The sequence below is a fragment of the Crinia signifera genome, chromosome 6 (assembly GCF_055691185.1).
Source record: "Crinia signifera chromosome 6, ASM5569118v1, whole genome shotgun sequence".
Lineage (NCBI taxonomy): Eukaryota > Metazoa > Chordata > Amphibia > Anura > Myobatrachidae > Crinia > Crinia signifera.
The window spans coordinates 16,705,794-16,733,764 of record NC_139222.1 but is presented as its reverse complement, the minus strand read 5'-3'; the positions used below and the strand labels follow the sequence as shown (position 1 = coordinate 16,733,764).

The 27,971-nt window shown below is 50.3% G+C and overlaps 2 protein-coding genes across 4 annotated transcripts in view; one reads left to right on the top strand and one right to left on the bottom strand.

Moving 5' to 3' along the window:
• The window catches only part of LOC146010063 (uncharacterized), a 38,513-nt gene extending 20,157 nt beyond the window's left edge, over positions 1 to 18,356 (top strand). Inside the window, exons 1-5 of one of the 3 annotated variants that reach the window (XM_083150927.1) lie at positions 5,204 to 5,398; positions 7,656 to 7,731; positions 8,305 to 8,402; positions 8,563 to 8,671; positions 15,332 to 18,356. In XM_083150927.1, the coding sequence (XP_083007053.1) occupies positions 7,701 to 7,731; positions 8,305 to 8,402; positions 8,563 to 8,671; positions 15,332 to 17,079 (1,986 nt within the window). In that variant the 5' untranslated portion in view covers positions 5,204 to 5,398; positions 7,656 to 7,700 and the 3' untranslated portion in view covers positions 17,080 to 18,356. Of the gene's footprint in view, positions 1 to 5,203; positions 5,399 to 7,655; positions 7,732 to 8,304; positions 8,403 to 8,562; positions 8,672 to 15,331 lie in introns of those variants that run through there. The other 2 variants (XM_083150928.1, XM_083150926.1) reach the window with 2 other exon arrangements.
• Positions 1 to 27,971, bottom strand: part of LOC146010000 (uncharacterized) — a 475,993-nt gene that overhangs the window by 381,314 nt on the left and 66,708 nt on the right. The window lies entirely within an intron of this gene.

Below are 27,971 nucleotides of genomic sequence, written 5' to 3'. Positions count from 1 at the left end.
CCCCCCATCTCTGTCCCTGCATCACCTCGCCATCTCTGTCCCTGCATCACCCCGCCATCTCTGTCCCTGCATCACCCCGCCATCTCTGTCCCTGCGTCACCCCGCCATCTCTGTCCCTGCTTCATCACCCCCCCATCTCTGTCCCTGCATCATCCCGCCATCTCTGTCCCTGCGTCACCCCGCCATCTCTGTCCCTGCATCATCCCGCCATCTCTGTCCCTGCATCATCCCGCCATCTCTGTCCCTGCATCATCCCGCCATCTCTGTCCCTGCATCACCCCGCCATCTCTGTCCCTGCGTCACCCCGCCATCTCTGTCCCTGCATCACCCCGACATCTCTGTCCCTGCATCACCCCGCCATCTCTGTCCCTGCATCACCCCACCATCTCTGTCCCTGCATCACCCCGCCATCTCTGTCCCTGCGTCACCCCACCATCTCTGTCCCTGCATCACCCCGCCATCTCTGTCCCTGCATCATCCCACCATCTCTGTCCCTGCATCACCCCGCCATCTCTGTCCCTGCATCATCCCGCCATCTCTGTCCCTGCATCATCCCGCCATCTCTGTCCCTGCGTCATCCCGCCATCTCTGTCCCTGCGTCACCCCGCCATCTCTGTCCCTGCATCACCCCGCCATCTCTGTCCCTGCATCATCCCGCCATCTCTGTCCCTGCATCATCCCGCCATCTCTGTCCCTGCATCATCCCGCCATCTCTGTCCCTGCGTCATCCCGCCATCTCTGTCCCTGCGTCACCCCGCCATCTCTGTCCCTGCATCACCCCGACATCTCTGTCCCTGCATCACCCCGCCATCTCTGTCCCTGCATCACCCCACCATCTCTGTCCCTGCATCACCCCGCCATCTCTGTCCCTGCGTCACCCCACCATCTCTGTCCCTGCATCACCCCGCCATCTCTGTCCCTGCATCATCCCGCCATCTCTGTCCCTGCATCACCCCGCCATCTCTGTCCCTGCATCATCCCGCCATCTCTGTCCCTGCGTCATCCCGCCATCTCTGTCCCTGCGTCACCCCGCCATCTCTGTCCCTGCATCATCCCGCCATCTCTGTCCCTGCATCACCCCATGGTCTCTGTCCCTGCGTCATCCCGCCATCTCTGTCCCTGCATCACCCCGCCATCTCTGTCCCTGCATCATCCCGCCATCTCTGTCCCTGCATCATCCCGCCATCTCTGTCTCTGCATTATACCGCCATCTCTGTCCCTGCATCATCCCGCCATCTCTGTCCCTGCATCACCCCGCCATCTCTGTCCCTGCATCACCCCGCCATCTCTGTCCCTGCGTCATCCCGCCATCTTTGTCCCTGCATCACCCCCCCATCTCTGTCCCTGCATCATCCCACCATCTCTGTCCCTGCGTCATCCCGCCATCTCTGTCCCTGCGTCATCCCGCCATCTCTGTCCCTGCGTCACCCCGCCATCTCTGTCCCTGCATCATCCCGCCATCTTTGTCCCTGCATCACCCCCCCATCTCTGTCCCTGCATCATCCCACCATCTCTGTCCCTGCGTCATCCCGCCATCTCTGTCCCTGCGTCATCCCGCCATCTCTGTCCCTGCGTCACCCCGCCATCTCTGTCCCTGCATCACCCCGCCATCTCTGTCCCTGCATCACCCCGCCATCTCTGTCCCTGCATCACCCCGCCATCTCTGTCCCTGTGTCACCCCGCCATCTCTGTCCCTGTGTCACCCCACCATCTCTGTCCCTGCATCATCCCGCCATCTCTGTCCCTGCGTCACCCCACCATCTCTGTCCCTGCGTCACCCCGCCATCTCTGTCCCTGCGTCATCCCGCCATCTCTGTCCCTGCGTCACCCCGCCATCTCTGTCCCTGCATCACCCCATGGTCTCTGTCCCTGCGTCATCCCGCCATCTCTGTCCCTGCATCACCCCGCCATCTCTGTCCCTGCATCATCCCGCCATCTCTGTCCCTGCATCATCCCGCCATCTCTGTCCCTGCATCATCCCGCCATCTTTGTCCCTGCATCACCCCCCCATCTCTGTCCCTGCATCATCCCACCATCTCTGTCCCTGCGTCATCCCGCCATCTCTGTCCCTGCGTCATCCCGCCATCTCTGTCCCTGCGTCACCCCGCCATCTCTGTCCCTGCATCACCCCGCCATCTCTGTCCCTGCATCACCCCGCCATCTCTGTCCCTGTGTCACCCCGCCATCTCTGTCCCTGTGTCACCCCACCATCTCTGTCCCTGCATCATCCCGCCATCTCTGTCCCTGCGTCACCCCGCCATCTCTGTCCCTGCGTCACCCCGCCATCTCTGTCCCTGCGTCATCCCGCCATCTCTGTCCCTGCGTCACCCCACCATCTCTGTCCCTGCGTCACCCCGCCATCTCTGTCCCTGCGTCACCCCGCCATCTCTGTCCCTGCATCATCCCGCCATCTCTGTCCCTGCGTCACCCCGCCATCTCTGTCCCTGCGTCACCCCGCCATCTCTGTCCCTGCGTCACCCCGCCATCTCTGTCCCTGCATCACCCCGCCATCTCTGTCCCTGCGTCATCCCACCATCTCTGTCTCTGCATTATACCGCCATCTCTGTCCCTGCATCACCCCGCCATCTCTGTCCCTGCATCACCCCGCCATCTCTGTCCCTGCATCACCCCGCCATCTCTGTCTCTGCATTATACCGCCATCTCTGTCCCTGCATCATCCCGCCATCTCTGTCCCTGCATCACCCCACCATCTCTGTCCCTGCATCATCCCGCCATCTCTGTCCCTGCATCACCCCGCCATCTCTGTCCCTGCATCACCCCGCCATCTCTGTCCCTGCATCACCCCGCCATCTCTGTCTCTGCATTATACCGCCATCTCTGTCCCTGCATCATCCCGCCATCTCTGTCCCTGCATCACCCCACCATCTCTGTCCCTGCATCATCCCGCCATCTCTGTCCCTGCATCACCCCGCCATCTCTGTCCCTGCATCACCCCGCCATCTCTGTCCCTGCATCATCCCGCCATCTCTGTCCCTGCATCACCCCCCCCATCTCTGTCCCTGCATCATCCCGCCATCTCTGTCCCTGCATCACCCCGCCATCTCTGTCCCTGCATCATCCCGCCATCTCTGTCCCTGCATCACCCCGCCATCTCTGTCCCTGCGTCACCCCGCCATCTCTGTCCCTGCATCATCCCACCATCTCTGTCCCTGCGTCACCTCGCCATCTCTGTCCCTGCATCACCCCCCCATCTCTGTCCCTGCGTCATCCCGCCATCTCTGTCCCTGCATCACCCCCCCATCTCTGTCCCTGCGTCATCCCGCCATCTCTGTCCCTGCGTCATCCCGCCATCTCTGTCCCTGCATCATCCCGCCATCTCTGTCCCTGCATCATCCCGCCATCTCTGTCCCTGCATCATCCCGCCATCTCTGTCCCTGCATCATCCCGCCATCTCTGTCCCTGCATCACCCCCCCATCTCTGTCCCTGCGTCATCCCGCCATCTCTGTCCCTGCATCATCCCGCCATCTCTGTCCCTGCATCATCCCGCCATCTCTGTCCCTGCATCATCCCGCCATCTCTGTCCCTGCATCACCCCCCCATCTCTGTCCCTGCATCATCACCCCCCCCATCTCTGTCCCTGCATCATCCCGCCATCTCTGTCCCTGCATCACCCCCCCATCTCTGTCCCTGCATCATCACCCCCCCCATCTCTGTCCCTGCATCATCCCGCCATCTCTGTCCCTGCTTCACCCCTCCATCACTGTACCTGCATCACCCCTCCATCACTGTACCTGCATCACCACGCAGTCCCGTTTCTGTCCCTGTGTCACCTCGCCATCTCTGTCCCTGCTTCATCACCCCGCCATCTCTGTCCCTGCTTCATCACCCCACCATCTCTGTCCCTGCATCACCCCGTGGTCTCTGTCCCTGCATCACTCCGCCGTCTCTGTCCATGTGTCATGCTGCCGTCTCTGTCCCTGTATTTCCCAAAGTCTCAAAACCTGCGTCACCCCGCTGTCAATGTCCTTGAATCACCCCACCGTCACTATGCTCCCCGCTGTCCCTGCATACCCACTGTCCTTGCGTCACCCCGCTGTCTCTGTCCCTGAATCACCCAACCATCTCTGTCCCTGCTCACCTGCTGTGCAGCATGTCACCCCACCCTCTATCCCTGCATCCCCCTGATGTCACTGTCCTTGCATCACCCCATTGTCTCTTTCCCTGCGTCACCCCTCCTCACTGTCCCTGCATCCCTCCGTCCTCACTGTCCCTGCGTCACCTCGACATCCCTGTATCACTCGCCATCTCTCCCTGCATACCCGCTGTCACTGTCCCTGCTTTACTTTGCCATAGTTGTCCCTGTGTCACCCTGTCATCTCTGTCCCTGTGCCCCCACTGTCCCTGCTTCACCCACGCCGTGTGGCATACCGTGATTTTTGGCTCATTCCATGTAGCATAATGTTTCAGGAGCAAGTATAAGGGGTCTACACATTGCATAATGTGTACAAGGGGTATATGGCGTGATACACTACACTCAGAAACACCCCTTTTTCTGGAGCGCACAAATTTCCACTTTGACCACTGACATGCACCATACAACTCCCATTCTTACTCACAGTATGAACTGCAACTCTTTATACAGCACAGACTTACTGTTCAATATATACATCATACAATTCTGTTTTACCATATATGTACTATATACTTCTACATATCCATATATGCATCATATACTCTTATACTACCGCATATGCATCATATGCTTATATGTCATCATACATTGTCATACTACATTGTGTATACCACACACACATCTGTATTATATAACAGGACATCAGAGCCTGCTCTACCTGTACTACAATAACAGGACACCAGAGCCTTCTCCACCTGTATTACAAGAATTATAAGCATCTACTCCATCTGTATTATTAATACAGGACACAAGGCCTCCTTCGCTTGCAAGTACAGAGGGCACCACTAGATCCTGCAGCTCCTCTTTTGCTATAAATGACACTACAGTCTGCTCCACATGTAACTGGACACCTTCTTTTGCACCCCCTGCTGTACTGTCACATGCCACCACAGTCTGCTCCCCCTGTATAATACTGTATCATAACCTACTGCCAGACACACAGCAATGGCTCCGACTTGTTGGACGAGGAGACGGAAAATAATAAGGGAAAGTCAAGTGGAACGCACAGCGCGGAAGTGAGCCAGAGCACAAATGCCGGAAGAAAGGTGGACCGCACAGTCCGGAAGTGAGCTGAACGCAGGTCCGGAAGTGAGCTGGACCGCACATACCGGAAGAAAGGTGGAACGCAAAGTGGAAAGTAGTGTAAGCTCAAATCCGGAAGTGAATTTAAAGGTCACGGCTGCAACCGCTTTTGGCCGGGTTATACCGTCAGCCTGTACTCGGTAGTGGATGGCAGGAGATAAGTAAGTACCTCTGTAGGTTATGATACGTAACATTACACATTGGACTAAAATATCCCCAGCATGCTCTTATTACTTTGCCTGACCCAGCCCACAGCCTCTGCAAGGCTCACCCCATAGGCTGGGTATTGCTATACCCGGGTGTGGTGTTTAAGGTCAACAAAGTCATGGTGGCATCCTAACTACCGACAGGAGACCGCCGTGGGAATCCAGAGGGTAAGTATACATACCTGGCCCCTGTCAGGATTCTGAGCATCGACATCCCAAATGCCGGTCATCTGTATGTATCCCGTCAAGGTAGCGGCTAGTTCCTGGAGAGGGGGCGGGGAGAGAAGGAATGTTGTAACAAGGGATCGAAACGGACCCTCGCGGGCTCGTTTCACCCGCCACACCGCCACGGGCACAGAGGGCTTGTAACTTTACTATCCACGCCACCACTGGTTGCCTTTAGTAGCCGGGTGGCAAGCGGAGCGAGCCACCGTGCCATGAACTGGAAATTCTCCTATTAATAACCAGTGAAGACTGGAGAATGGTCACAGATATACTGATGAAGGTTGTATGTATGTCTGTGTCATTCTAATGTACATAAAGGAATTTACCTCATTTAAATGAAACTAAAATAATGACTCCAAACCAAAAGGGTGATCTATTCTGTTCGAATTAAACACCACAGCTTTCGAACCCTGTATATGTAAATATGTAACTGTATCCCCTTGAAACTGATCTAAAGCTGACACAAAATAATTTCCAGGCCGGCAGTATGTTTAGAATGCTAAAAGATTGACATTATCTCTGGCTGCACCCATATAGAGAACTACAGACTGAGCTCATAAACTGTCTCATTTGGGGTTATATATAGGTGCTGTAGCACTCACCTGTGCAGATTTTCAGTTCTCCTTTACCTCCTTAAAGAGATGTGACCGGAGAGGTGACTGCTGGGAATGGGACATTATACAGTAACACCAGGGGATGTGACTGGAGAGGTGACTGCTGGGAATGGGACATTATACAGTAACACTGGGGCATGTGACCGGAAAGGTGACTGCTGGGAATGGGACATTATACAGTAACACCGGGGGATGTGACCGGAGAGGTGACTGCTGGGAATGGGCCATTATACAGTAACACCGGGTTATGTGACAGGAGAGGTGACTGCTGGGAATGGGGCATTATACAGTAACACCGGGGGATGTGACCGGAGAGGTGACTGCTGGGAATGGGGCATTATACAGTAACACCGGGGGATGTGACCGGAGAGGTGACTGCTGGGAATGGGACGTTATACAGTAACACCGGGGGATGTGACCGGAGAGGTGACTTCTGGGGATGGGGCATTATACAGTAACACCGGGTGATGTGACCAGAGAGATGACTGCTGGGAATGGGACATTATACAGTAACACCGGGGGATGTGACGGGAGAGGTGACTGCTGGGAATGGGACATTATACAGTAACACTGGGGCATGTGACCGGAAAGGTGACTGCTGGGAATGGGACATTATACAGTAACACCGGGGGATGTGACCGGAGAGGTGACTGCTGGGAATGGGCCATTATACAGTAACACCGGGTTATGTGACAGGAGAGGTGACTGCTGGGAATGGGGCATTATACAGTAACACCGGGGGATGTGACCGGAGAGGTGACTGCTGGGAATGGGGCATTATACAGTAACACCGGGGGATGTGACCGGAGAGGTGACTGCTGGGAATGGGACGTTATACAGTAACACCGGGGGATGTGACCGGAGAGGTGACTTCTGGGGATGGGGCATTATACAGTAACACCGGGTGATGTGACCAGAGAGATGACTGCTGGGAATGGGACATTATACAGTAACACCGGGGGATGTGACGGGAGAGGTGACTGCTGGGAATGGGACATTATACAGTAACACCGGGGGATGTGACGGGAGAGGTGACTGCTGGGAATGGGGCATTATACAGTAACACCGGGGGATGTGACCGGAGAGGTGACTGCTGGGAATGGGGCATTATACAGTAACACTGGGGATGTGACAGGAGAGGTGACTGCTGGGAATGGGACATTATACAGTAACACCGGGGGATGTGACCGGAGAGGTGACTGCTGGGAATGGGGCATTATACAGTAACACCGGGGATGTGACAGGAGAGGTGACTGCTGGGAATGGGACATTATATAGTAATGCCGGGGGATTTATCTGGGTGATGATTGTATCATTGTGTGTGTCAGGTTCCTATAAGGTGTCAGAATGTCACTGTCTATCTCTCCATGCAGGATTTGAAGTATATAGAGGAACACAAGGGTCTGTACAAGGACGTGATGGAGAATCACTGGCCCCTCACATCACTAGGTAAGACAAGACTTTAATTTATTGTTTAGGGAGAGCAGTTATGTGACCCTCTATATAAACACATTATCTGGTAATCACATATATAATGTCCTCAGTCCCCATTTCAGACATACTACCCGGGATTTTAGACCCGGGTCAAACCTGGGTTTTTAAAAATCCCGGGTCCATTGCAGGTGCTGCGGGACCCAGGATTTTAGAGGACTAAAATCCAGTGTAGAGCCTTTCAGACATACCCTTGTCCCGGGATTTTGCTGTATGTCTGAAAGGGGTATAACAGAGATACCCCAAAGAGATGTCCCCGTCCTCTGTATTCCCAGGATAATCACATATATACCATGTCCTCAGTCACTGCGTGTCTCCTCCAGATGGGCCCAGTAATAGGAATACCCCAGAGAGATGTCCCCGTCCTCTGTATTCCCAGGATAATCACATATATACCATGTCCTCAGTCCCTGCGTGTCTCCTACAGATGGGCCCAGTAACAGGAATACCCCAGAGAGATGTCCCCGTCCTCTGTATTCCCAGGATAATCACATATATACCATGTCCTCAGTCACTGCGTGTCTCCTACAGATGGGCCCAGTAACAGAGATACCCCAGAGAGATGTCCCCGTCCTCTGTATTCCCAGCACTGTACAGAGGAGACTCACAGGACCCCACAGGAGGATAAGGTAGGTGGGATTTATTACCAATTATCAAAATATTGAACTGCCTTATCTCTATATAATCTGTACAGGACAGGAGCTTTATATTAGACACCAATATTCTTCAGTTTAATAATGCCTGATTGTAACATATATGTGTTATTTTTATATTTTGTGGGTTACTTAGAGCAATTACCTGTCTAATATTAAAGTAGAAGATACAGAGGGAGAAGAGACGGATGTGAGGTGTGACCAGCAGTGTAAGGAGGAGGAAATCCCTACAGATACCAGCACAGGTGAGAAATAATCACTTATTAAAGAGAGTCACATGTTCTCCTTATTATGTCACTACAAACTGACAATGAAAATAAGTTTGCCCTTTTGGCAATTGAGGAAACATGAACATCCATCATGTCACTGTGTGTTACCAGCCCAGAGATCTGACCAGTCTCCTCCCCACACTCTCTGGTGTATCTCATACATCAGGAGCCATCAGCCCCTATTATACTCCTGCTCTCCCCGTCACATCATGTCACTGTGTGTTACCAGCCCAGAGATCTGACCAGTCTCCTCCCCACACTCTCTGGTGTATCTCATACATCAGGAGCCATCAGCCCCTATTATACTCCTGCTCTCCCCGTCACATCATGTCACTGTGTGTTACCAGCCCAGAGATCTGACCAGTCTCCTCCTCGCACTCTCTGGTATATCTCATACATCAGCAGCCATCAGACCCTATTATACTCCTGCTCTCCCCTCACATCATGTCACTGTGTGTTACCAGCCCAGAGATCTGACCAGTCTCCTCCCCGCACTCTCTGGTGTATCTCATACATCAGCAGCCATCAGCCTCTATTATACTCCTGCTCTCCCCTCACATCATGTCACTGTGTGTTACCAGCCCAGAGATCTGACCAGTCTCCTCCCCACACTCTCTGGTGTATCTCATACATCAGGAGCCATCAGCCCCTATTATACTCCTGCTCTCCCCTCACATCATGTCACTGTGTGTTACCAGCCCAGAGATCTGACCAGTCTCCTCCCCACACTCTCTGGTGTATCTCATACATCAGGAGCCATCAGCCCCTATTATACTCCTGCTCTCCCCCTCACATCATGTCACTGTGTGTTACCAGCCCAGAGATCTGACCAGTCTCCTCCTCACACTCTCTGGTGTATCTCATACATCAGGAGCCATCAGCCCCTATTATACTCCTGCTCTCCCCTCACATCATGTCACTGTGTGTTACCAGCCCAGAGATCTGACCAGTCTCCTCCCCACACTCTCTGGTGTATCTCATACATCAGGAGCCATCAGCCCCTATTATACTCCTGCTCTCCCCCTCACATCATGTCACTATGTGTTACCAGCCCAGAGATCTGACCAGTCTCCTCCTCACACTCTCTGGTGTATCTCATACATCAGGAGCTATCAGCCCCTATTATACTCCTGCTCTCCCCTCACATCATGTCACTGTGTGTTACCAGCCCAGAGATCTGAGCAGTCTCCTCCCTGCACTCTCTGGAGTATCTCATACATCAGGTGCCATCAGCCCCTATTATACTCCTGCTCTCCCCTCACATCATGTCACTATGTGTTACCAGCCCAGAGATCTGACCAGTCTCCTCCCCACACTCTCTGGTGTATCTCATACATCAGGAACCATCAGCCCCTATTATACTCCTGCTCTCCCCTCACATAATGTCACTGTGTGTTACCAGCCCAGAGATCTGACCAGTCTCCTCCCCGCACTCTCTGGTGTATCTCATACATCAGGTACCATCAGCCCCTATTATACTCCTGCTCTCCCCTCACATTATGTCACTATGTGTTACCAGCCCAGAGATCTGACCAGTCTCCTCCCTGCACTCTCTGGTGTATCTCATACATCAGGAGCCATTAGCCCCTATTATACTCCTGCTCTCCCCCTCACATCATGTCACTGTGTGTTACCAGCCCAGAGATCTGACCAGTCTCCTCCCCACACTCTCTGGTGTATCTCATACATCAGGAGCCATCAGCCTCTATTATACTCCTGCTTTCCCCTCACATCATGTCACTGTGTGTTACCAGCCCAGAGATCTGACCAGTCTCCTCCCCACACTCTCTGGTGTATCTCCTACATCAGGAGCCATCAGCCGCTATTATACTCCTGCTCTCCCCTCACATCATGTCACTGTGTGTTACCAGCCCAGAGATCTGACCAGTCTCCTCCCTGCACCCTCTGGTGTATCTCATACATCAGGAGCCATCAGCCCCTATTATACTCCTGCTCTCCTCCTCACATCATGTCACTGTATGTTACCAGCCCAGAGATCTGACCAGTCTCCTCCCCACACTCTCTGGTGTATCTCATACATCAGCAGCCATCATCCCCCATTATACTCGTGCTCTCCCCTGACATCATGTCACTGGGCAGTATTCAATGAGGATAGTTCGCCCTGTTTCACGGCAAATTTGTGCTATTTTCACGTTGGAAGGTGATTTTTTGGGTCAGAAAGTGATTCACCCTATTCAATGTGCACTTCTCGCCGTCTTTCTAAGTGATTTTCGCCGTGTGTTACCGTGTAGCAAATCACCATCTTTTCATGGTGAAGTGGAAAGTGAACTTTTAAAATAAGGTTATTGTTGTTTGACATTTGGTGTAAAAAAAAAAAAAAATCAGAAATTTTATTCTGAGAAGGGGCATGCTATTTTTATTCATGTGCTTATAGCACATGAATATATATTTAATTTAAAAAAATATATATATATATCCTAAACAGGATTCGCTGCACGCGTGAATATTTTCATTGAATACTGCCCACTGTGCGTTACCAGCCCAGAGATCTGACCAGTCTCCTCCCCACACTCTCTGGTGTATCTCATACATCAGGAGCCATCAGCCCCTATTATACTCCTGCTCTCCCCTCACATCATGTCACTGTGTGTTACCAGCCCAGAGATCTGACCAGTCTCCTCCCCACACTCTCTGGTGTATCTCCTACATCAGGAGCCATCAGCCGCTATTATACTCCTGCTCTCCCCTCACATCATGTCACTGTGTGTTACCAGCCCAGAGATCTGACCAGTCTCCTCCCTGCACCCTCTGGTGTATCTCATACATCAGGAGCCATCAGCCCCTATTATACTCCTGCTCTCCTCCTCACATCATGTCACTGTATGTTACCAGCCCAGAGATCTGACCAGTCTCCTCCCCACACTCTCTGGTGTATCTCATACATCAGCAGCCATCATCCCCCATTATACTCGTGCTCTCCCCTGACATCATGTCACTGGGCAGTATTCAATGAGGATAGTTCGCCCTGTTTCACGGCAAATTTGTGCTATTTTCACGTTGGAAGGTGATTTTTTGGGTCAGAAAGTGATTCACCCTATTCAATGTGCACTTCTCGCCGTCTTTCTAAGTGATTTTCGCCGTGTGTTACCGTGTAGCAAATCACCATCTTTTCATGGTGAAGTGGAAAGTGAACTTTTAAAATAAGGTTATTGTTGTTTGACATTTGGTGTAAAAAAAAAAAAAATCAGAAATTTTATTCTGAGAAGGGGCATGCTATTTTTATTCATGTGCTTATAGCACATGAATATATATTTAATTTAAAAATATATATATATATCCTAAACAGGATTCGCTGCACGCGTGAATATTTTCATTGAATACTGCCCACTGTGCGTTACCAGCCCAGAGATCTGACCAGTCTCCTCCCCACACTCTCTGGTGTATCTCATACATCAGGAGCCATCAGCCCCTATTATACTCCTGCTCTCCCCCCTCACATCATGTCTCTGTGTGTTACCAGCCCAGAGATCTGACCAGTCTCCTCCCCACACTCTCTGGTGTATCTCATACACCAGGAGCCATCAGCCCCTATTATACTCCTGCTCTCCCCCTCACATCATGTCACTGTGTGTTACCAGCCCAGAGAACTGACCAGTCTCCTCCCCACACTCTCTGGTATATCTCATACATCAGGAGCCATCAGCCCCTATTATACTCCTGCACTCCCCCTCACATCATGTCACTGTGTGTTACCAGCCCAGAGATCTGACCAGTCTCCTCCCCGCACTCTCTGGTGTATCTCATACATCAGGAGCCATCAGCCCCTATTATACTCCTGCTCTCCCCTCACATCATGTCACTGTGTGTTACCAGCCCAGAGATCTGACCAGTCTCCTCCCCACACTCTCTGGTGTATCTCATACATCAGGAGCCATCAGCCCCTATTATACTCCTGCTCTCCCCCTCACATCATGTCACTGTGTTACCAGCCCAGAGGCGTGAATCCTGCTAGTATACTGAATTTTCTACCTATTGCTGTTTTACACCACTGCTGCTATGTTTGTATGACTGCCATCATTGGTTGGTAATTAAGCTTCTTGATGTTGACCTAGCACTGACCGGGTTCTGCACCATGACCTCACACAATTGGAAATTGCAACCCTCCAGTGTCTTGTAAGGTTGCTTTGATGTTTGCTCTCAGAGTACTTCAGGAGCTTGGGACTATTTCCTGCATTTCCCCTTTTCTCAGCTTCCATATCGACAATGAAACAGGTCAAAACCTTCTTTTCAGCCAAAAGTGGTCTCTAGGTTCAATTTCAGTCGGTATGTCCAGGAAGAGACCTTCTACAAGGCGAGCTCTCTTCATATGCTGGACATTGTGAGGGCTTTGTGGATCTATGTGTGTGAGACCCAGGATTTGCACTGGATGGATGACCTGCTCGTCCTGTATAGTGGTCATTATCTTCTGAGGAAGCCGCTGAAGATAAGTGTGGGGAAAGGACCTCTTTTGGACTTTTATTGCTCCAGTTGGTAATGCCGCTATTGGTTGGTGAGATAGATCTGGTAGACCGTACACTCCTGATAAGGAGGCATAGGTTGGACTCTCCAGCAGCCGAGAGACCTGCTTCCCATTATATATATATATATATATGTGCGTGGATATCACAGAAAGGAGAATTTTGGGCAAAATAAACACCTTTCCGACAGGGCTGTCTTGTGAGTTTTGTCACAAGAGAAGTTGGCAAATACCTAACCAGAGCAATTGCCAAGTGGTCCACCGTGCCAGGGTTACCTTGTAGACTGTTGTACCTGTTGGGGCATCATGAGACTGGTGTGGCACAGAGCCTCTACTAAGCTGGGGTGCTGGGCTGTCACCTGCTCCTCAGTGCAGCTCTTACCCAATGTTACCGGTTTGGGTAACCCAGAGATGCCAGCTTCGCCTTGCCTGGTGGGTTCCATGTTTGTTGTCATGGGGCATTCCATGCTCGTTGTCAGGGGAGGTTCCATGCTTGTTGCCAAGGGGGGTGTCCACGCTCGTTGCCGGGTTTTTTTTTCAATGCTCATTGCCGACGGCTGCATGCTTGTTGCCATAGTAGATTACCTGCTCATTGCCCAGGGGGCGTTAACTGTTTTTATTGCGTTAACGAGCTGGTACGTAGTCCAGAGATCCACGAGTGACTCTGGTAAGTGCCCTAACTGACAGCTTTTCCATTCTTTTCGAGCATCTTTTTCCCAACAAATTTTCACGCCACCACATGTGATCAGAAGGGTCAACCAGGAAAAGGCTCAGGTCCTCCTAATAGCTCCAGATTGGCCACGGAGATCATGGTACTCAGATCTTCTGTGGTTGACCAACCATGGAGGCTACCACTGAGAGAAGATCTACAGTGACAAGGTCTGTTCCTCCACCCCAATTGTCTTCATCCTCATGGCATTTGAGGCCAATCTTTTGAGGTCCATTTGGTAAATGTGTCCATTACCACGGTCAGGTGTACGTGATTATACTCATTATCTAGGGTATTTAAACCCTGCCAATTTACCACACAAGTCACCTTGAAAAAGCTGCTGAGGGCAGCGAAACGCGTAGGTGCAAACAAGTGACCCCAACCACCCCACAGATTTGGTACCCACGGTCCCTGAATTGGATTTGGATTCCGCACCACTCCTAACAAGGAAAACTTTACTCTCAGTGGGACTGCTGCCTAACAGACATCCCCTGCACCATAGGTGGGAGAAGCACTCTGGTCCGAACATCCATCCGAGGCCTAATACATCTGGAGGTACGCCACCCCCTAAAGACAGCCCGGCGCAGATAGCGGAGGTTCCAGCGCTCCCCACCAGCGCATGCCATCCACCCACCTGGCACGCCCACCCACCAATTTCTGAGAAACCCCATTTCCAGACAAAGTGAATTGGTCCCTGGTGCTGTGACACCAACTCCATCTCCTATTCCCTACAATAGGAATACATCTCAAGGTGTGGATCCATTTACATCCAATTCCATTAACGGATTACAATTGCAGGACCTATCAATTGGACCGGACTTTTTGACCAATTGAAGGGTGACGAAAATATCTAACGTCATTTCTGTTTTTATTGTCTTAATTTTAATTTATGTCTAAATTTTGATAAATTGTACAAATCTTTTTTCACCATACACCTGACCACTCTAAAATGATTATTGTTTAAATTTCCTTGTGTAGCGCAGTCGACCACTTTCTTCTTTTGCATCCATCCGATCCAGAGTGTCCTTTCCGGTTTCTAGATGTGGTACGAGCACTCAGAATATATGTGGATGGGACTTCTGCTTTGCAGAATATATGTGGATCGGTCCATTTGTGAGAGCACAGACTCTGAACGCCTGTGCTCGCAAGCCAGTCGCTGTTTGATTGACAGCGGGGGTCATTTGGGGGCGTGCCACGTGCATTTTCTGGGCGTTCCCCAGAAAACACAGGCATTGCCCGGCCGTCAGGTGGAAGGGAGGACCACTGACGGCAGCATCCTTCTCCCCACGGCCTTTGCAGTGCTGATTGACTACTGGATCACCCAGCACTGCAAGCAGGGGTATAATCTCTTCTGCCCCTCTCTCCTATCCCAGCAGCATTGATTCCCATATGGACTCAGATTAATGAATTCTACGGTGAGTAACCCAGAATCTTGGTTTTTCTTTTACAGATGGACACAGAAGCAGGAATACCTCGGAGGGACGTCTTATTCTGTCTCCAGATTATAAAACAGAAGATAACAGAACCCAGGATTCTCTAGAAGACACCTCCATTACCCTAAATATACAGCCAGTGCCTCACAGTGCAGATACATCACCTGATACCTCTAATCCTGAGGACTGTTCTCCTGGTAACTCAGATACTGCTGCACATAGAACAGCTCATACAGGTGCTGACATATTTACCTGTTCTGAGTGTGGTATTTATTTTAATGATCAGTTAGTATTTATCATGCATCAGAGAACTCACTCAGATAAGAAGCCACTTCCATGTTCCGAGTGCGGGAAATGTTTTCTTAAAAAATCTGCTCTTGTTTTACATCAGAGAAGTCACACAGGTGAGAAACCATTTCCATGTTCTGAGTGTGGGAGATGTTTTACTAAAAAATCAGCTCTGGTTACACATCAGAGAAGTCACACAGGTGAGAAACCATTTTCGTGTTCTGAGTGCGGGAAATGTTTTAGAAAGATATCAGGTCTTGATAGACATCAGGAGACTCACACAGGTGAGAAACCATTTCCATGTTCTGAGTGTGGGAAATGTTTTACACGGAAAGCATATCTTGTAACACATATGAGAACTCACACTGGGGAAAAGCCATTTCCATGTTCTGAGTGTGGAAAATGTTTTACACAGAAATCAGAACTTGCTACGCATATGAGAACTCACACAGGTGAGAAGCCATTTCATTGTTCTGAGTGTGAGAAATGTTTTGCACATAAAGCAGTTCTGGTTATTCATGAGAGAAGTCACACAGGTGAGAAGCCGTTTCCATGTTCAGAGTGTGGCAAATGTTTTAAGCAGAAAAAGCATCTGATCATACATCAGCGGCGTCACACAGGTGAGAAACCATTTTCATGTTCAGAGTGTGAGGAATGCTTTATAGAGAGAAATGATCTTGTTGTACATCAAAGAAATCACACAGGTGAGAAGCCATTTACTTGTCCTGAGTGTGGTAAATGTTTTAAGCTGAAATCAAATCTTGTTGTACATCAGATAGCTCACACAGGTGAGAAGCCATTTCCATGCTCTGAGTGTGGGAAATGTTTTTCAAATAAAGGACTACTTGTTAAACATCATAGAAGTCACACAGGCGAGAAACCGTTTCCATGTTCAGAGTGTGGGAAATGTTTTCTAGCGAGACAAGTTCTTGTTGTACATCAGAGAAGTCACACCGGTGAAAAACCATATTCATGCTCCGATTGTGGGAAATGTTTTACACGGAAATCACAGCTTGTTCTACATGAGAGAAACCACACAGGTGAGACACCATTTTCATGTCCTGAGTGTGGGAAAGGTTTTAAATCGAAATCAAATCTTGTTAGACATGAGAGAACTCACACTGGTGAGAGACCATTTCCATGTTTGGAGTGTGGGAAATGTTTTGCACATGAAACACATCTTGCAACACATCAGAGAATTCACACAGGTGAGAAACCATTTGCTTGTTCAGAGTGTGGCCAATGTTTTATAGAGAGAAAGGGTCTTATTGTACACCAGACAAGTCACACAGGTAAGAGACCATTTCCATGCTCAGAATGTGGGAAATGTTTTACAGATAGATACACTCTTGTTGTACATCATAGAACCCACACAGGTGAGAAACCATTTCCATGTTCTGAGTGTAAGAAATGTTTTACCCAGAAATCTAATCTGGTTCGACATCACAGAACTCACAGTGGCCTGAAACAATTGTAATTTACACCTTGATTGTGGGAAATGTAAGAAAAATGCGATTAAACAAGAAAATAAATCTCTGTGAGCTGATAGACATCAATCATTGTTGCTACTATGTAAATATTAATGTTGGTATGATTTAATATTAACAATAAATAGACAGAAATACAGATTGTATGTTGCAGGCACTTACCATACTTTAAAATGAATTCTAACAAAGACCTCTATACACACTCAGAGGCGCTACTGTCACAGATCACCAAAAGGAACCAGGATGATATTTAATCAATATTTAATTTAAAAAAATTAATATCCATCATTTACATTACATGAGTGCACTCCAAAAACAGGTAAAATCCTCCACATTCATTTCTAGAAAAAAAATTCTGATTCTCCAGAAGAAACCTCCATTACCCTAAATATACAGCCAGTGCCTCACAGTGCAGATAAGTCACCTGATACCTCTAATCCCGAGGACTGTTCTCCTGGTAACTAGTCTAACACCAGAATAGCTTTGCTTGTGCATCTGCGTTGCTCACCACAGTAAATACAGACCCAATTGTTGTCCTAGAGTGTTCTAAGTAATATAGTTGCCAACGGGCTGGAGATGGAGAGCTGATTCTGAGTGGCGTGGGTCTCTCTGTCCTTGGATACACAATGTTTGCGTACAGGGGATGGGCAGAAGCGAGTCAGACACAGTTTGGTCAGATGTATTCCAGTGGAATAAGGCATTTCCGGGTGGGAACTGAGGGGGGGGGGGGGACTTGTGGGAGTGTCCTAGTATCAAAGGATCCATGCAACTCTTGAGTCTGGTTGGAGCAGTTGGCGTAAAATCAGTGAAGTCTGCTCTAATCTTTTCTACAGTATACACGTAGCTAACAAGAACAGTGTGTTACAATATAACCATCTATATTCATTAATGAAGGTTCCCCCTATTGGGGGGGGGGGGGGGATGTTATCATTTTTTAAATCTTGATCCCCTAGTCCTAGAAATCCAAAATAGTAATCAATGTAATGATCTGTATAATTACTGTAATTGTGTGTAGGCTAATCAGATGTACTATTAATTCCAGTGGTTTCCTTCCCTATCTATGGAAATGGTTGACATCGTATTACGCTTCTATACCTTACTATGTTCTCAGTTGTTTGTATCATACCTAGGTGCCTGTGTATATAATTGTATCTTTATCACTGTGTTATGCACTCCCCGTGTGCGTTAAACCCTTTGTTCATTTTTTTTAATTTAAGTATAAGTAGATGGTATATCTGCAAATAAATCATAACATCTTTAAACCTAATCACATTGGTGTCTTGTTTATTAGTATTAGTTAAACAACACGGAAAAGAGAAAATAGATGAAGAGTATCCTAGTGACCGCCGTAGTGGAGAGAGTATCCTAGTAGCAGTGAGGAAGGGAGTATCCTAGTGACCATCATAGGATAGAGGGAGCTTCCTAGTAGCAGTCAGGAAGGGAGTATCCTAGTGACCGCTGTAGGATAGAGGGAGCTTCCTAGTAGCAGTCAGGGAGGGAGTATCCTAGTGACCGTCGTAGGATAGAGGGAGCTTCCTAGTAGCAGTCAGGGAGGGAGTATCCTAGTGACCATCGTAGGATAGAGGGAGCTTCCTAGTAGCAGTCAGGGAGGGAGTATCCTAGTGACCGTCTTAGGATAGAGGGAGCTTCCTAGTAGCAGTCAGTGAGGGAGTATCCTAGTGACCGTCATAGGACAGAGGGAGCTTCCTAGTAGCAGTCAGGAAGGGAGTATCCTAGTGACCACCATAGGATAGAGGGAGCTTCCTAGTAGCAGTCAGGAAGGGAGTATCCTAGTGACCATCATAGGATAGAGGGAGCTTCCTAGTAGCAGTCAGGAAGGGAGTATCCTAGTGACCATCATAGGATAGATGGAGCTTCCTAGTAGCAGTCAGGAAGGGAGTATCCTAGTGACCATCATAGGATAGAGGGAGCTCCTAGTAGCAGTCAGGAAGGGAGTATCCTAGTGACCATCATAGGATAGAGGGAGCTTCCTAGTAGCAGTCAGGGAGGGAATATTCTAGTGATCTGCAAATTAAACATTCTCTGGCCAATCCAAAACAAAAAAAAGTGAGTTGGATGTAGCGCCATCTGTGTGCGCATCTTTTGGCTGAGAGCTCTTGCATTAGAGACTATATGCTACTGCTGCTCCACAGCCTTCCCTGGTGTACAGCCGTGCATCTGGATGTGCAAGGACTGAGACTCCCACTCTGAGGGTCTTTAGACTCCACCACGGTAACTTGCATTGTAAGCAATTAAACTTCTGTGCACAACCGCGGTTAGCAAGACCCTCCCAGCATTTCCTATTTATATGTAATGCCTTTAAATGAGATCTTGTAGGTGTTCTAAAAGCCCCTTGGAGACCAAGGAAATCCCAATTGGGTAACCGAGGATGGAACTGCAAGAAAATCCTACAGTCATTTATTTTCATCATTTGTTTTGATTCTTGCTGTATCCAGTCATGTCCAGTGACGTCCGGAATCTCCGGCATGTCCAGTGACGTCCGGCATCTCCGGCATGTCCAGTGACGTCCGGCATCTCCGGCATGTCCAGTGACGTCCGGCATCTCCGGCATGTCCAGTGACGTCCGGCATCTCCGGCATGTCCAGTGACGTCCGGCATCTCCGGCATGTCCAGTGACGTCCGGCATCTCCGGCATGTCCAGTGACGTCACGCATCTCCGGCATGTCCAGTCACGTCGGGCATCTCCGGCATGTCCAGTCACGTCGGGCATCTCCGGCATGTCCAGTCACGTCGGGCATCTCCGGCATGTCCAGTCACGTCGGGCATCTCCGGCATGTCCAGTCACGTCGGGCATCTCCGGCATGTCCAGTCACGTCGGGCATCTCCGGCATGTCCAGTCACGTCGGGCATCTCCGGCATGTCCAGTCACGTCGGGCATGTCCAGTCACGTCGGGCATCTCCGGCATGTCCAGTCACGTCGGGCATCTCCGGCATGTCCAGTCACGTCGGGCATCTCCGGCATGTCCAGTGACGTCGGGCATCTCCGGCATGTCCAGTGACGTCGGGCATCTCCGGCATGTCCAGTGACGTCGGGCATCTCCGGCATGTCCAGTGACGTCGGGCATCTCCGGCATGTCCAGTGACGTCGGGCATCTCCGGCATGTCCAGTGACGTCGGGCATCTCCGGCATGTCCAGTGACGTCGGGCATCTCCGGCATGTCCAGTGACGTCGGGCATCTCCGGCATGTCCAGTGACGTCGGGCATCTCCGGCATGTCCAGTGACGTCGGGCATCTCCGGCATGTCCAGTGACGTCGGGCATCTCCGGCATGTCCAGTGACGTCGGGCATCTCCGGCATGTCCAGTGACGTCGGGCATCTCCGGCATGTCCAGTGACGTCGGGCATCTCCGGCATGTCCAGTGACGTCGGGCATCTCCGGCATGTCCAGTGACGTCGGGCATCTCCGGCATGTCCAGTGACGTCGGGCACCTCCGGCATGTCCAGTGACGTCGGGCACCTCCGGCATGTCCAGTGACGTCGGGCACCTCCGGCATGTCCAGTGACGTCGGGCACCTCCGGCATGTCCAGTCACGTCGGGCACCTCCGGCATGTCCAGTGACGTCGGGCACCTCCGGCATGTCCAGTCACGTCGGGCACCTCCGGCATGTCCAGTCACGTCGGGCACCTCCGGCATGTCCAGTCACGTCGGGCACCTCCGGCATGTCCAGTGACGTCGGGCACCTCCGGCATGTCCAGTGACGTCGGGCACCTCCGGCATGTCCAGTGACGTCGGGCACCTCCGGCATGTCCAGTGACGTCGGGCACCTCCGGCATGTCCAGTCACGTCGGGCACCTCCGGCATGTCCAGTCACGTCTGGCACCTCCGGCATGTCCAGTGACGTCGGGCACCTCCGGCATGTCCAGTGACGTCGGGCACCTCCGGCATGTCCAGTGACGTCGGGCACCTCCGGCATGTCCAGTGACGTCGGGCACCTCCGGCATGTCCAGTGACGTCGGGCATCTCCGGCATGTCCAGTGCTGTCGGGCATCTCCGGCATGTCCAGTGCTGTCAGGCATCTCTTAGAGTATGATAATTCCCTAATACCATACTGAGGTGAGATGTGGAACTTCGCTGCATATATTTGATAATATAGGTATCCATTAGGGACTTGGATGAACCTAATTACAGGCATTACTTAATGCTTTTTATCAGTTAATATTAGCAGTCTGCGCACCATGAAGGCCGGGGACACATCACAACAGCGCGTATACCCGATGGATGAATATATTGGGCAACCGTATACATTTCACAATCTGGTATATGGCTGTCAGATATATCCTTCCAGCCTTTGTCCATGGGATTGGCCCATCTGACGAGCAGCAGATGGCGAAACTGCACTGATCAATGTTTTTTATGATTTTTTTGTTATATAAAACAGAATTTTTATTATTTTTTTCTTGATGAAACCTCCCCCCCCCCCACCATTTTCCCAAGACTGCCACCATTTTCCCAAGACCGCCACCATCTCGTTCCGCTTTCGACCTTATAAGAAGCTGCCTCCAATCTAATCTAATATGGTTCATTGTAACTATTTGTGTCAGATCAGATATTAACCATATTCATTTCTGGGGTTGCCAGAAGGATAAACCGCTGACCCGCTTCACCAATCCAGAAAAACTCTTCCTGGATGACTCTTCGGCCTGGGCATGTAAAGGCCTCAATACATTCGTCCGACTTGTCCTAAAGACAACTTTGCCCCAATTCCCTTTGAGCTCCCTGTGGCAGCTCCCCTGAGAAAGCTCACTAACGATTTGGCACTTCATGTATACCAGGGTCATCACATCATTATTGTAAGCCACAACTTTCAGTGGGATCTCCAGACTCCGTTACACCCCCCTCACTTCTGAGTGAAGGACTAGATTCCAAACACATGGAAAAGGTCGGCTCAGGGGACAACTGTGCCTGACTCACGGGGCCTACGGAACCATTCACTAGAGCAGTGGTTCTCAACCTTGGTCCTCAGCCCCCCTCCCCCCGGACAGTGCACGTTTTCCAGGTCTCCACACAGAATCACCGGTGAAATAATCAGATCCACCTGTGATCTTTTAAAATGTGCCAGTGAGTAATGAGTGCACCTGCCGGGTGAGGACCGAGGTTGAGCACCGCTGCACTAGAGGGAAGCTCGTCCGGCCTGTGGATCAATCCTCGAGCCAGCACCCACCTGCTCTGGGAGAACCTACCTGCCCAGCATGGCCCGAAGGTACCTCTGAATAACCCCATCAAAGGCCTTTGATTGAACCCGCATTGCCTCCTGGCCAACACGGACATTAGGAAAGATGCTTTGTCCCGTCACGGTGCAGCGCAGAGATGGAGATAGTACCCGGTCTGTTATATGATATCCTATTAAACCGTACTTTTAATTCAGACTGGCTCGCTGGGCTGCAAGTGCTGTAGCTTCTGCCCCCCTCCCCTGCGAAATCCCTATTCACATGCGGCCACTCAAAAGAAAAGTAATTCGATGTTTACTTATCAAATTAGCCCCAGACTCACCTGGCAGCTTAGTGGAATACAAGCTTCTGGGTGGGCGCCAGCATTATGCGTCCGCCTCTATCAGGCGTAAACCCGCCTGCGTTTGGGTGGACACTCCCATCGATTCGTTAGGCGTGCCTACCATTTTTGTGGGCACGCCCATGAAATCTTCAGAGGTATAAAGTGTTTGTAGGATTAAAGATGGTCAAAACTAATATGAGAAATAAAAACATCTCCACCCTTCTGGCTAAGAAGGAGATGGAGATGATTTACGAGTTTGACACCCTAATCCCGAAGGGGTTAAACTCTGACTTCGAGATTAAATGGTTCTTGTAATCCTGCACTGCATGTGAAATCCTCTTCTTTATATATATCTCATTTCTTTCCTGCATTAAGGTATGGGGATAGAGTGTTTATTGTAGAGAAGTTTATCTGTGAATAAAACTTATTTTTCTCCTTTCCAACAGATTCTATGGATATAATTGTCTGATGTATATTGTTATGATTCAGAGCACCGAGCGATCACGTGATCGCGATGGAAGGGAGCTGTCACTGTAATCTATAGCGCTATTTGCGGAAGTAGAGATTCCGCCATCTTGGTCAAGGGCGCTACGCCAGAAATACATCACCATAAGAACCTGCTGTTTACAGCGCTGTGCGCAGGCCGGAAGTGCGGCTTCCGCCATTTTGGATGAGGGCGCTATGACACCAGCAGTAAATGAAACACTCCCACACATCGGGTCACGTGACCGCGGGGAGCACCAATGGCATGCCGCTATAGACGGCAATAGGATCAGCTGATTTAGCTTAGAATGTGATTATTAGCCTTTTTAAACCCAGTGGACATTAGCGATTTTACTTCAGCCTTGAAAAAGACCACAGTAGTGGTTGAAACGCGTTGTCAGCGATACCACAGCCACAAGAGGAGCTTCATACCTTCTGGGGAAGAAGATATCAGCCAGGAACCTGCTGCAGCGGTCCAGGATTGGTAACTTGAACATCAAGCTGTTCTTTCCTGAAATGCTTTATTGAGAACTGATTCCATCTAGTTCTCCATACTTTTGGGTAATTGCAGACTTTTGTCTCACCTCAGAATATGTGTTGATTCCAAGGCTGTCATATATTTTATGCTTGATTGAGAACTCTTTTCATTAAGGTTCTCATTTTACTCTGGTAATTGAGCTTTAAGTTTTGTTATCCCAGGAGGGAGCTTGAAGCATCATACCGAATTTTATTGTATTGTATTAAATTGTGTTACGCTATGATCCACTCTCTGTTTTATTTTCATATGAATATGACATCCGTCTGATGAGAACATCATTGTGATTTTTGTACTGGATGCACCTTTCACAGCGCAGCTGTGCAGAAAAGGGTTGTATAATTCTCTTATTTATACATGTAAAGGTGGAGGCGCAGACAGCGTGTTGGTGTTAAATTTTCTCTTTTCACTTGTACTCTGTTGGGGTAATTTGGGAATACCCCTTTATCACCACTCACGTATTTGCCGACTCTGCCTGAGGCGCACTGTGTCTATACTACTTTTATCCTATATCTGTTTGTATGCACAAGGCTGAAGTAATTGCTCCAGAATTTCAATGGTTATTGACAAGATTTCAGCGAGCTTCCTATATGACCCTGTCTAAGCAGCGATAGGCCGAGGGAATCATGTGACCAGTCCCAACGAGTCAGCTGGTTCAAACTGTCATGGCTGCCTTCGGATGGAGCTCTAGCATTCTGGGTACTGAGGACGCTGTGGTGAGTGAAGTCCACTCCCGCTAGACCCGGATCACAGAACATGTGCCAATCTGGGCACTCTGGTAATATAACGCTGCGCTGGGTAGACCAGGGAGCTTCTGCTTTGCGGAAACATCGTGTCAAACATTTCCGTGTTGACCTGTTCCTTATGTCAGCATTATGCCTCATTGAAAATGGCCCTCGGATCTTAGAAGTTCCCCACCCCTGGTATAGTGGATACTTAGTTGAACCCGTCTAGTTGGGTGCCTAAATTAAGTCTAACGGCGAGATGTACTAAGCTGCAAAAAGTGATAAAGTGGGCAGTGATAAACCGCCAGCCAATCAGATCCTACCTGTCATTTTTCAAACCCAGCCTGTAACATAACAGGTAGGAGCTAATGGTTTATCACTCTCCATTGTATTTACTTTTCTAGCTTAGTACATCTGGCCCTCAATCTTAAGGTGCCCACAGACTAGGAAGATCTGAGATCTGAAGATTAACCTCTAGAGTTCCCTTTTACTCCCCGTCAGTCCTGGACAAAAGATTTCGTGCAAAGAGCACGTTAAAAAAAAAAGTTTTATCTTAAGATTTCTGTTAACATTTCAGATAAATTGGAACCCCTTTGGTGGGATGCACGGAAATTTTTCGGGCTGAGCTGCCCTGCCGGCACTGGCTCTGCTGGAAGATTTCTGTGGAAGCCACGGACAGGTAGGCTGGTTTCATACACTCCGGTTTTGACCGGACGGAAAAAAGCCGGACCCACTTTGTCCGGTTTTTAGCCGGATTTCAGGACCTTTCACATGGTCCGGTTTGGAGATCCTGTGGCCCCGCCCCCTCGTCACATGGGGGTGGGTCCAAACAGTTTGACTGGCATGTCCAGTCTGACGGGGTGTACGCCCGCCCTACTTGTCACATGGGGGCGGGCGTAAGTATCCGTCAATTTCCGTGGTGTGTGAAGGCGCCCATTGCCTTCCACACCACACTGAATGGGCAGAATGGGACCGCCACGGCACGGCAGCCGCACGCTGCAGAGGCAAGATCCGGCTGCTACCCGGCGGCCGCGCCGTGACCGTCCAGTGTGAATGGACACAGAGCTGTCCATCACACACTGTAGGGGCGGCACGGCTTTTAAGCCGTGCGGTAATTTCCCATCTGGCAGGAGCCGGACTGTGTGAAACCGGCCGTAGGTGTGTGTTGTCATCACTCCCCCCCACCCCCCAAACATGTCGCTCACCCCATCATCCGAACGCCGCGCCCCTCCTGATGATTACTCTCCCCCCATGCTGGATTGGAGAGGCAAGGGTAGAAGAGGCTACCCGGGAACACGTAAGCTGGATGTTGTCCGGGGACCACAATATGGGCGGGATGCACTATCCTCCGCCGGCTACCGCAATGATACTAAGCGCATATTCTGTAACATATGCGCTTAGTATAGCAACAGGCAGCGCTTGTGATAAGCGCTGGCCATTGTGAAGCAGTCGGTGTAGGGTGAGCGGATCCCCAGCGACTCCCCCTCCCTCCATTACCCAGCGGCTGCTGCGGGGTGGGCTCCACCTCCTCCTCCCTGCACCCGGAAGAGGATGTACAGTGCAGGGAGGAGGAGGTCACAGTGCTGCCCGGATACAGGTGAGGGAGGGGTCTGTGGGGGGTTGTGCATGGTGGCGCTGGGTCGCATTAAGAAGCCCATAGGCTTATATGGGGTATCGACCACTTTTATCGACCACTTTTGCTGGCAATACCCCCTGCAGCGAAAACCCAGCGTGCCGGTTTCCCTGCATATCAAAATGCGATAAAACTCCAAAGGATGTCACAAAGGATGCTGGAAGCCGCCGGAAAGGAGCCGTGTACATTGCAAGCAGCTGTAACAGGCAGGAGGTGAGAAGGAATCAGCAGCTGGAGGGTTGCCCGGGTCCATGAACCTTGTCTTCTCAATCTGCTAGGTGTGTGGGAATCAGCGGTTATGTACAGGAGAACTTAGGGGGTCTCTGGGAGCAGGTAGGGAGTATGAGGGAAGACACCACTGGTAGCTCACAAAAAAAAAATGCTGCTTTCCAAGATGGCTGCCCCATGCTCCTTAATTTACCCTCTATTGTTAGATACATAAAGGGGTGATTAGGTGGTCAATTATGGTGGGGAGAAATACCTTGCTTTTTGTTGCTGTCTTCCATCCACCTGTCCACACTTTATTTATGACGGATCTGGGACGCGGCTGCGAAGCATAGAAGGACGGCAGAAATATGTTCGACAGCGATACATAGACATGCATGCAGGAACGACTTTTTTAAGGTAGAATAATTATACACAGACATTTTAATTCGAACGACAAAGGTTTGAGTTAGACATGTCAATGTTCGAATTGTAATGTTAGACACAGTGTTTAACTAGGAATAATTTACGTAGACGTTACAAATAGCGCCAAACTTTTTGTAGACAATATATTACATCGACACACCATTATTAGACATCAATAAATGTTCGACAACTACTTCACAGACAGTGATTTAGTTAGACACTTAAAAATATAGACAGCTAATACATCGACATGTACTATCATAGACACTTTAAATTCTTCGACATGTATATTGTTCGACAACTCATAAATAGACAGCTAATACATCGACATTTGCTGTCACTGACACTTTCAATGATCGACAAATAATGATGATAGACATGGACTTAAATCGACAAATTTATTATACAGAGAAACACACAACGATAAATGAATGATAGACATACACTGGATCGACATGTCTTTTGCGACTCCTGCTCCCTGGCCGCTGCTTTACCCCTCGAGCCCCACCATGATCGGCCATTGCGCAGCCTGGCAGCCCCCTGCTTCACCTCCCCCTGCCCAGCGCTGCCCTGTATGTCCGCCGCCAATTCATCCTGCAGCCTGGCAGCCCCCTGCTTCACCTCCCCCTGCCCAGCGCTGCCCTGTATGTCCGCCGCCAATTCATCCTGCAGCCTGGCAGCCCCCTGCTTCACCTCCCCCTGCCCAGCGCTGCCCTGTATGTCCGCCGCCAATTCATCCTGCAGCCTGGCAGCCCCCTGCTTCACCTCCCCCTGCCCAGCGCTGCCCTGTATGTCCGCCGCCAATTCATCCTGCGGCGCCCGCAGCTTCCATTAGGGCGCCTTACAGGAAGCCACCACACCTACAGGCCAGCTCCTCCCGCTCCCTGCCCGCATCCTTTCCCTTCCACCACAACTAGCTAGGGGTTTGGAAACCACTTCCAGAACCCGTCCTCCTCATCCCCCAGCCCGGCGCTGATGGCTCCTCTCGCATGTCCCCACTCTGCCAGCACAGCCAGCAGCTCCGTCCTAGGCGCCTTCATTTCATGGAGCTACTGGCACTAGTCACCCCTTTAATCGAAAAACAGGACACCTATTTTAGGCGGCCTATTTCAGCGGAGCAGAGACTGGTGGCAACACTACGTTTCCTGGCTACTGGGAGGACCCTTGCGGATCTGAGGTACAGCACCGCTATATCCTCTCAAGCTCTGGGACTAATAATACCTGAGACCTGTGATGCCATCATCCAAGTTCTAAAGGAGCAATACATAAAGGTAAATATATGTTCAGCAGCGGTAGTCTCTCCGTAGTCACTCTGCCGGCTGACTAAAGTGCAGTCGCTTACCAGCCGTATCTGGCCGTAGTCA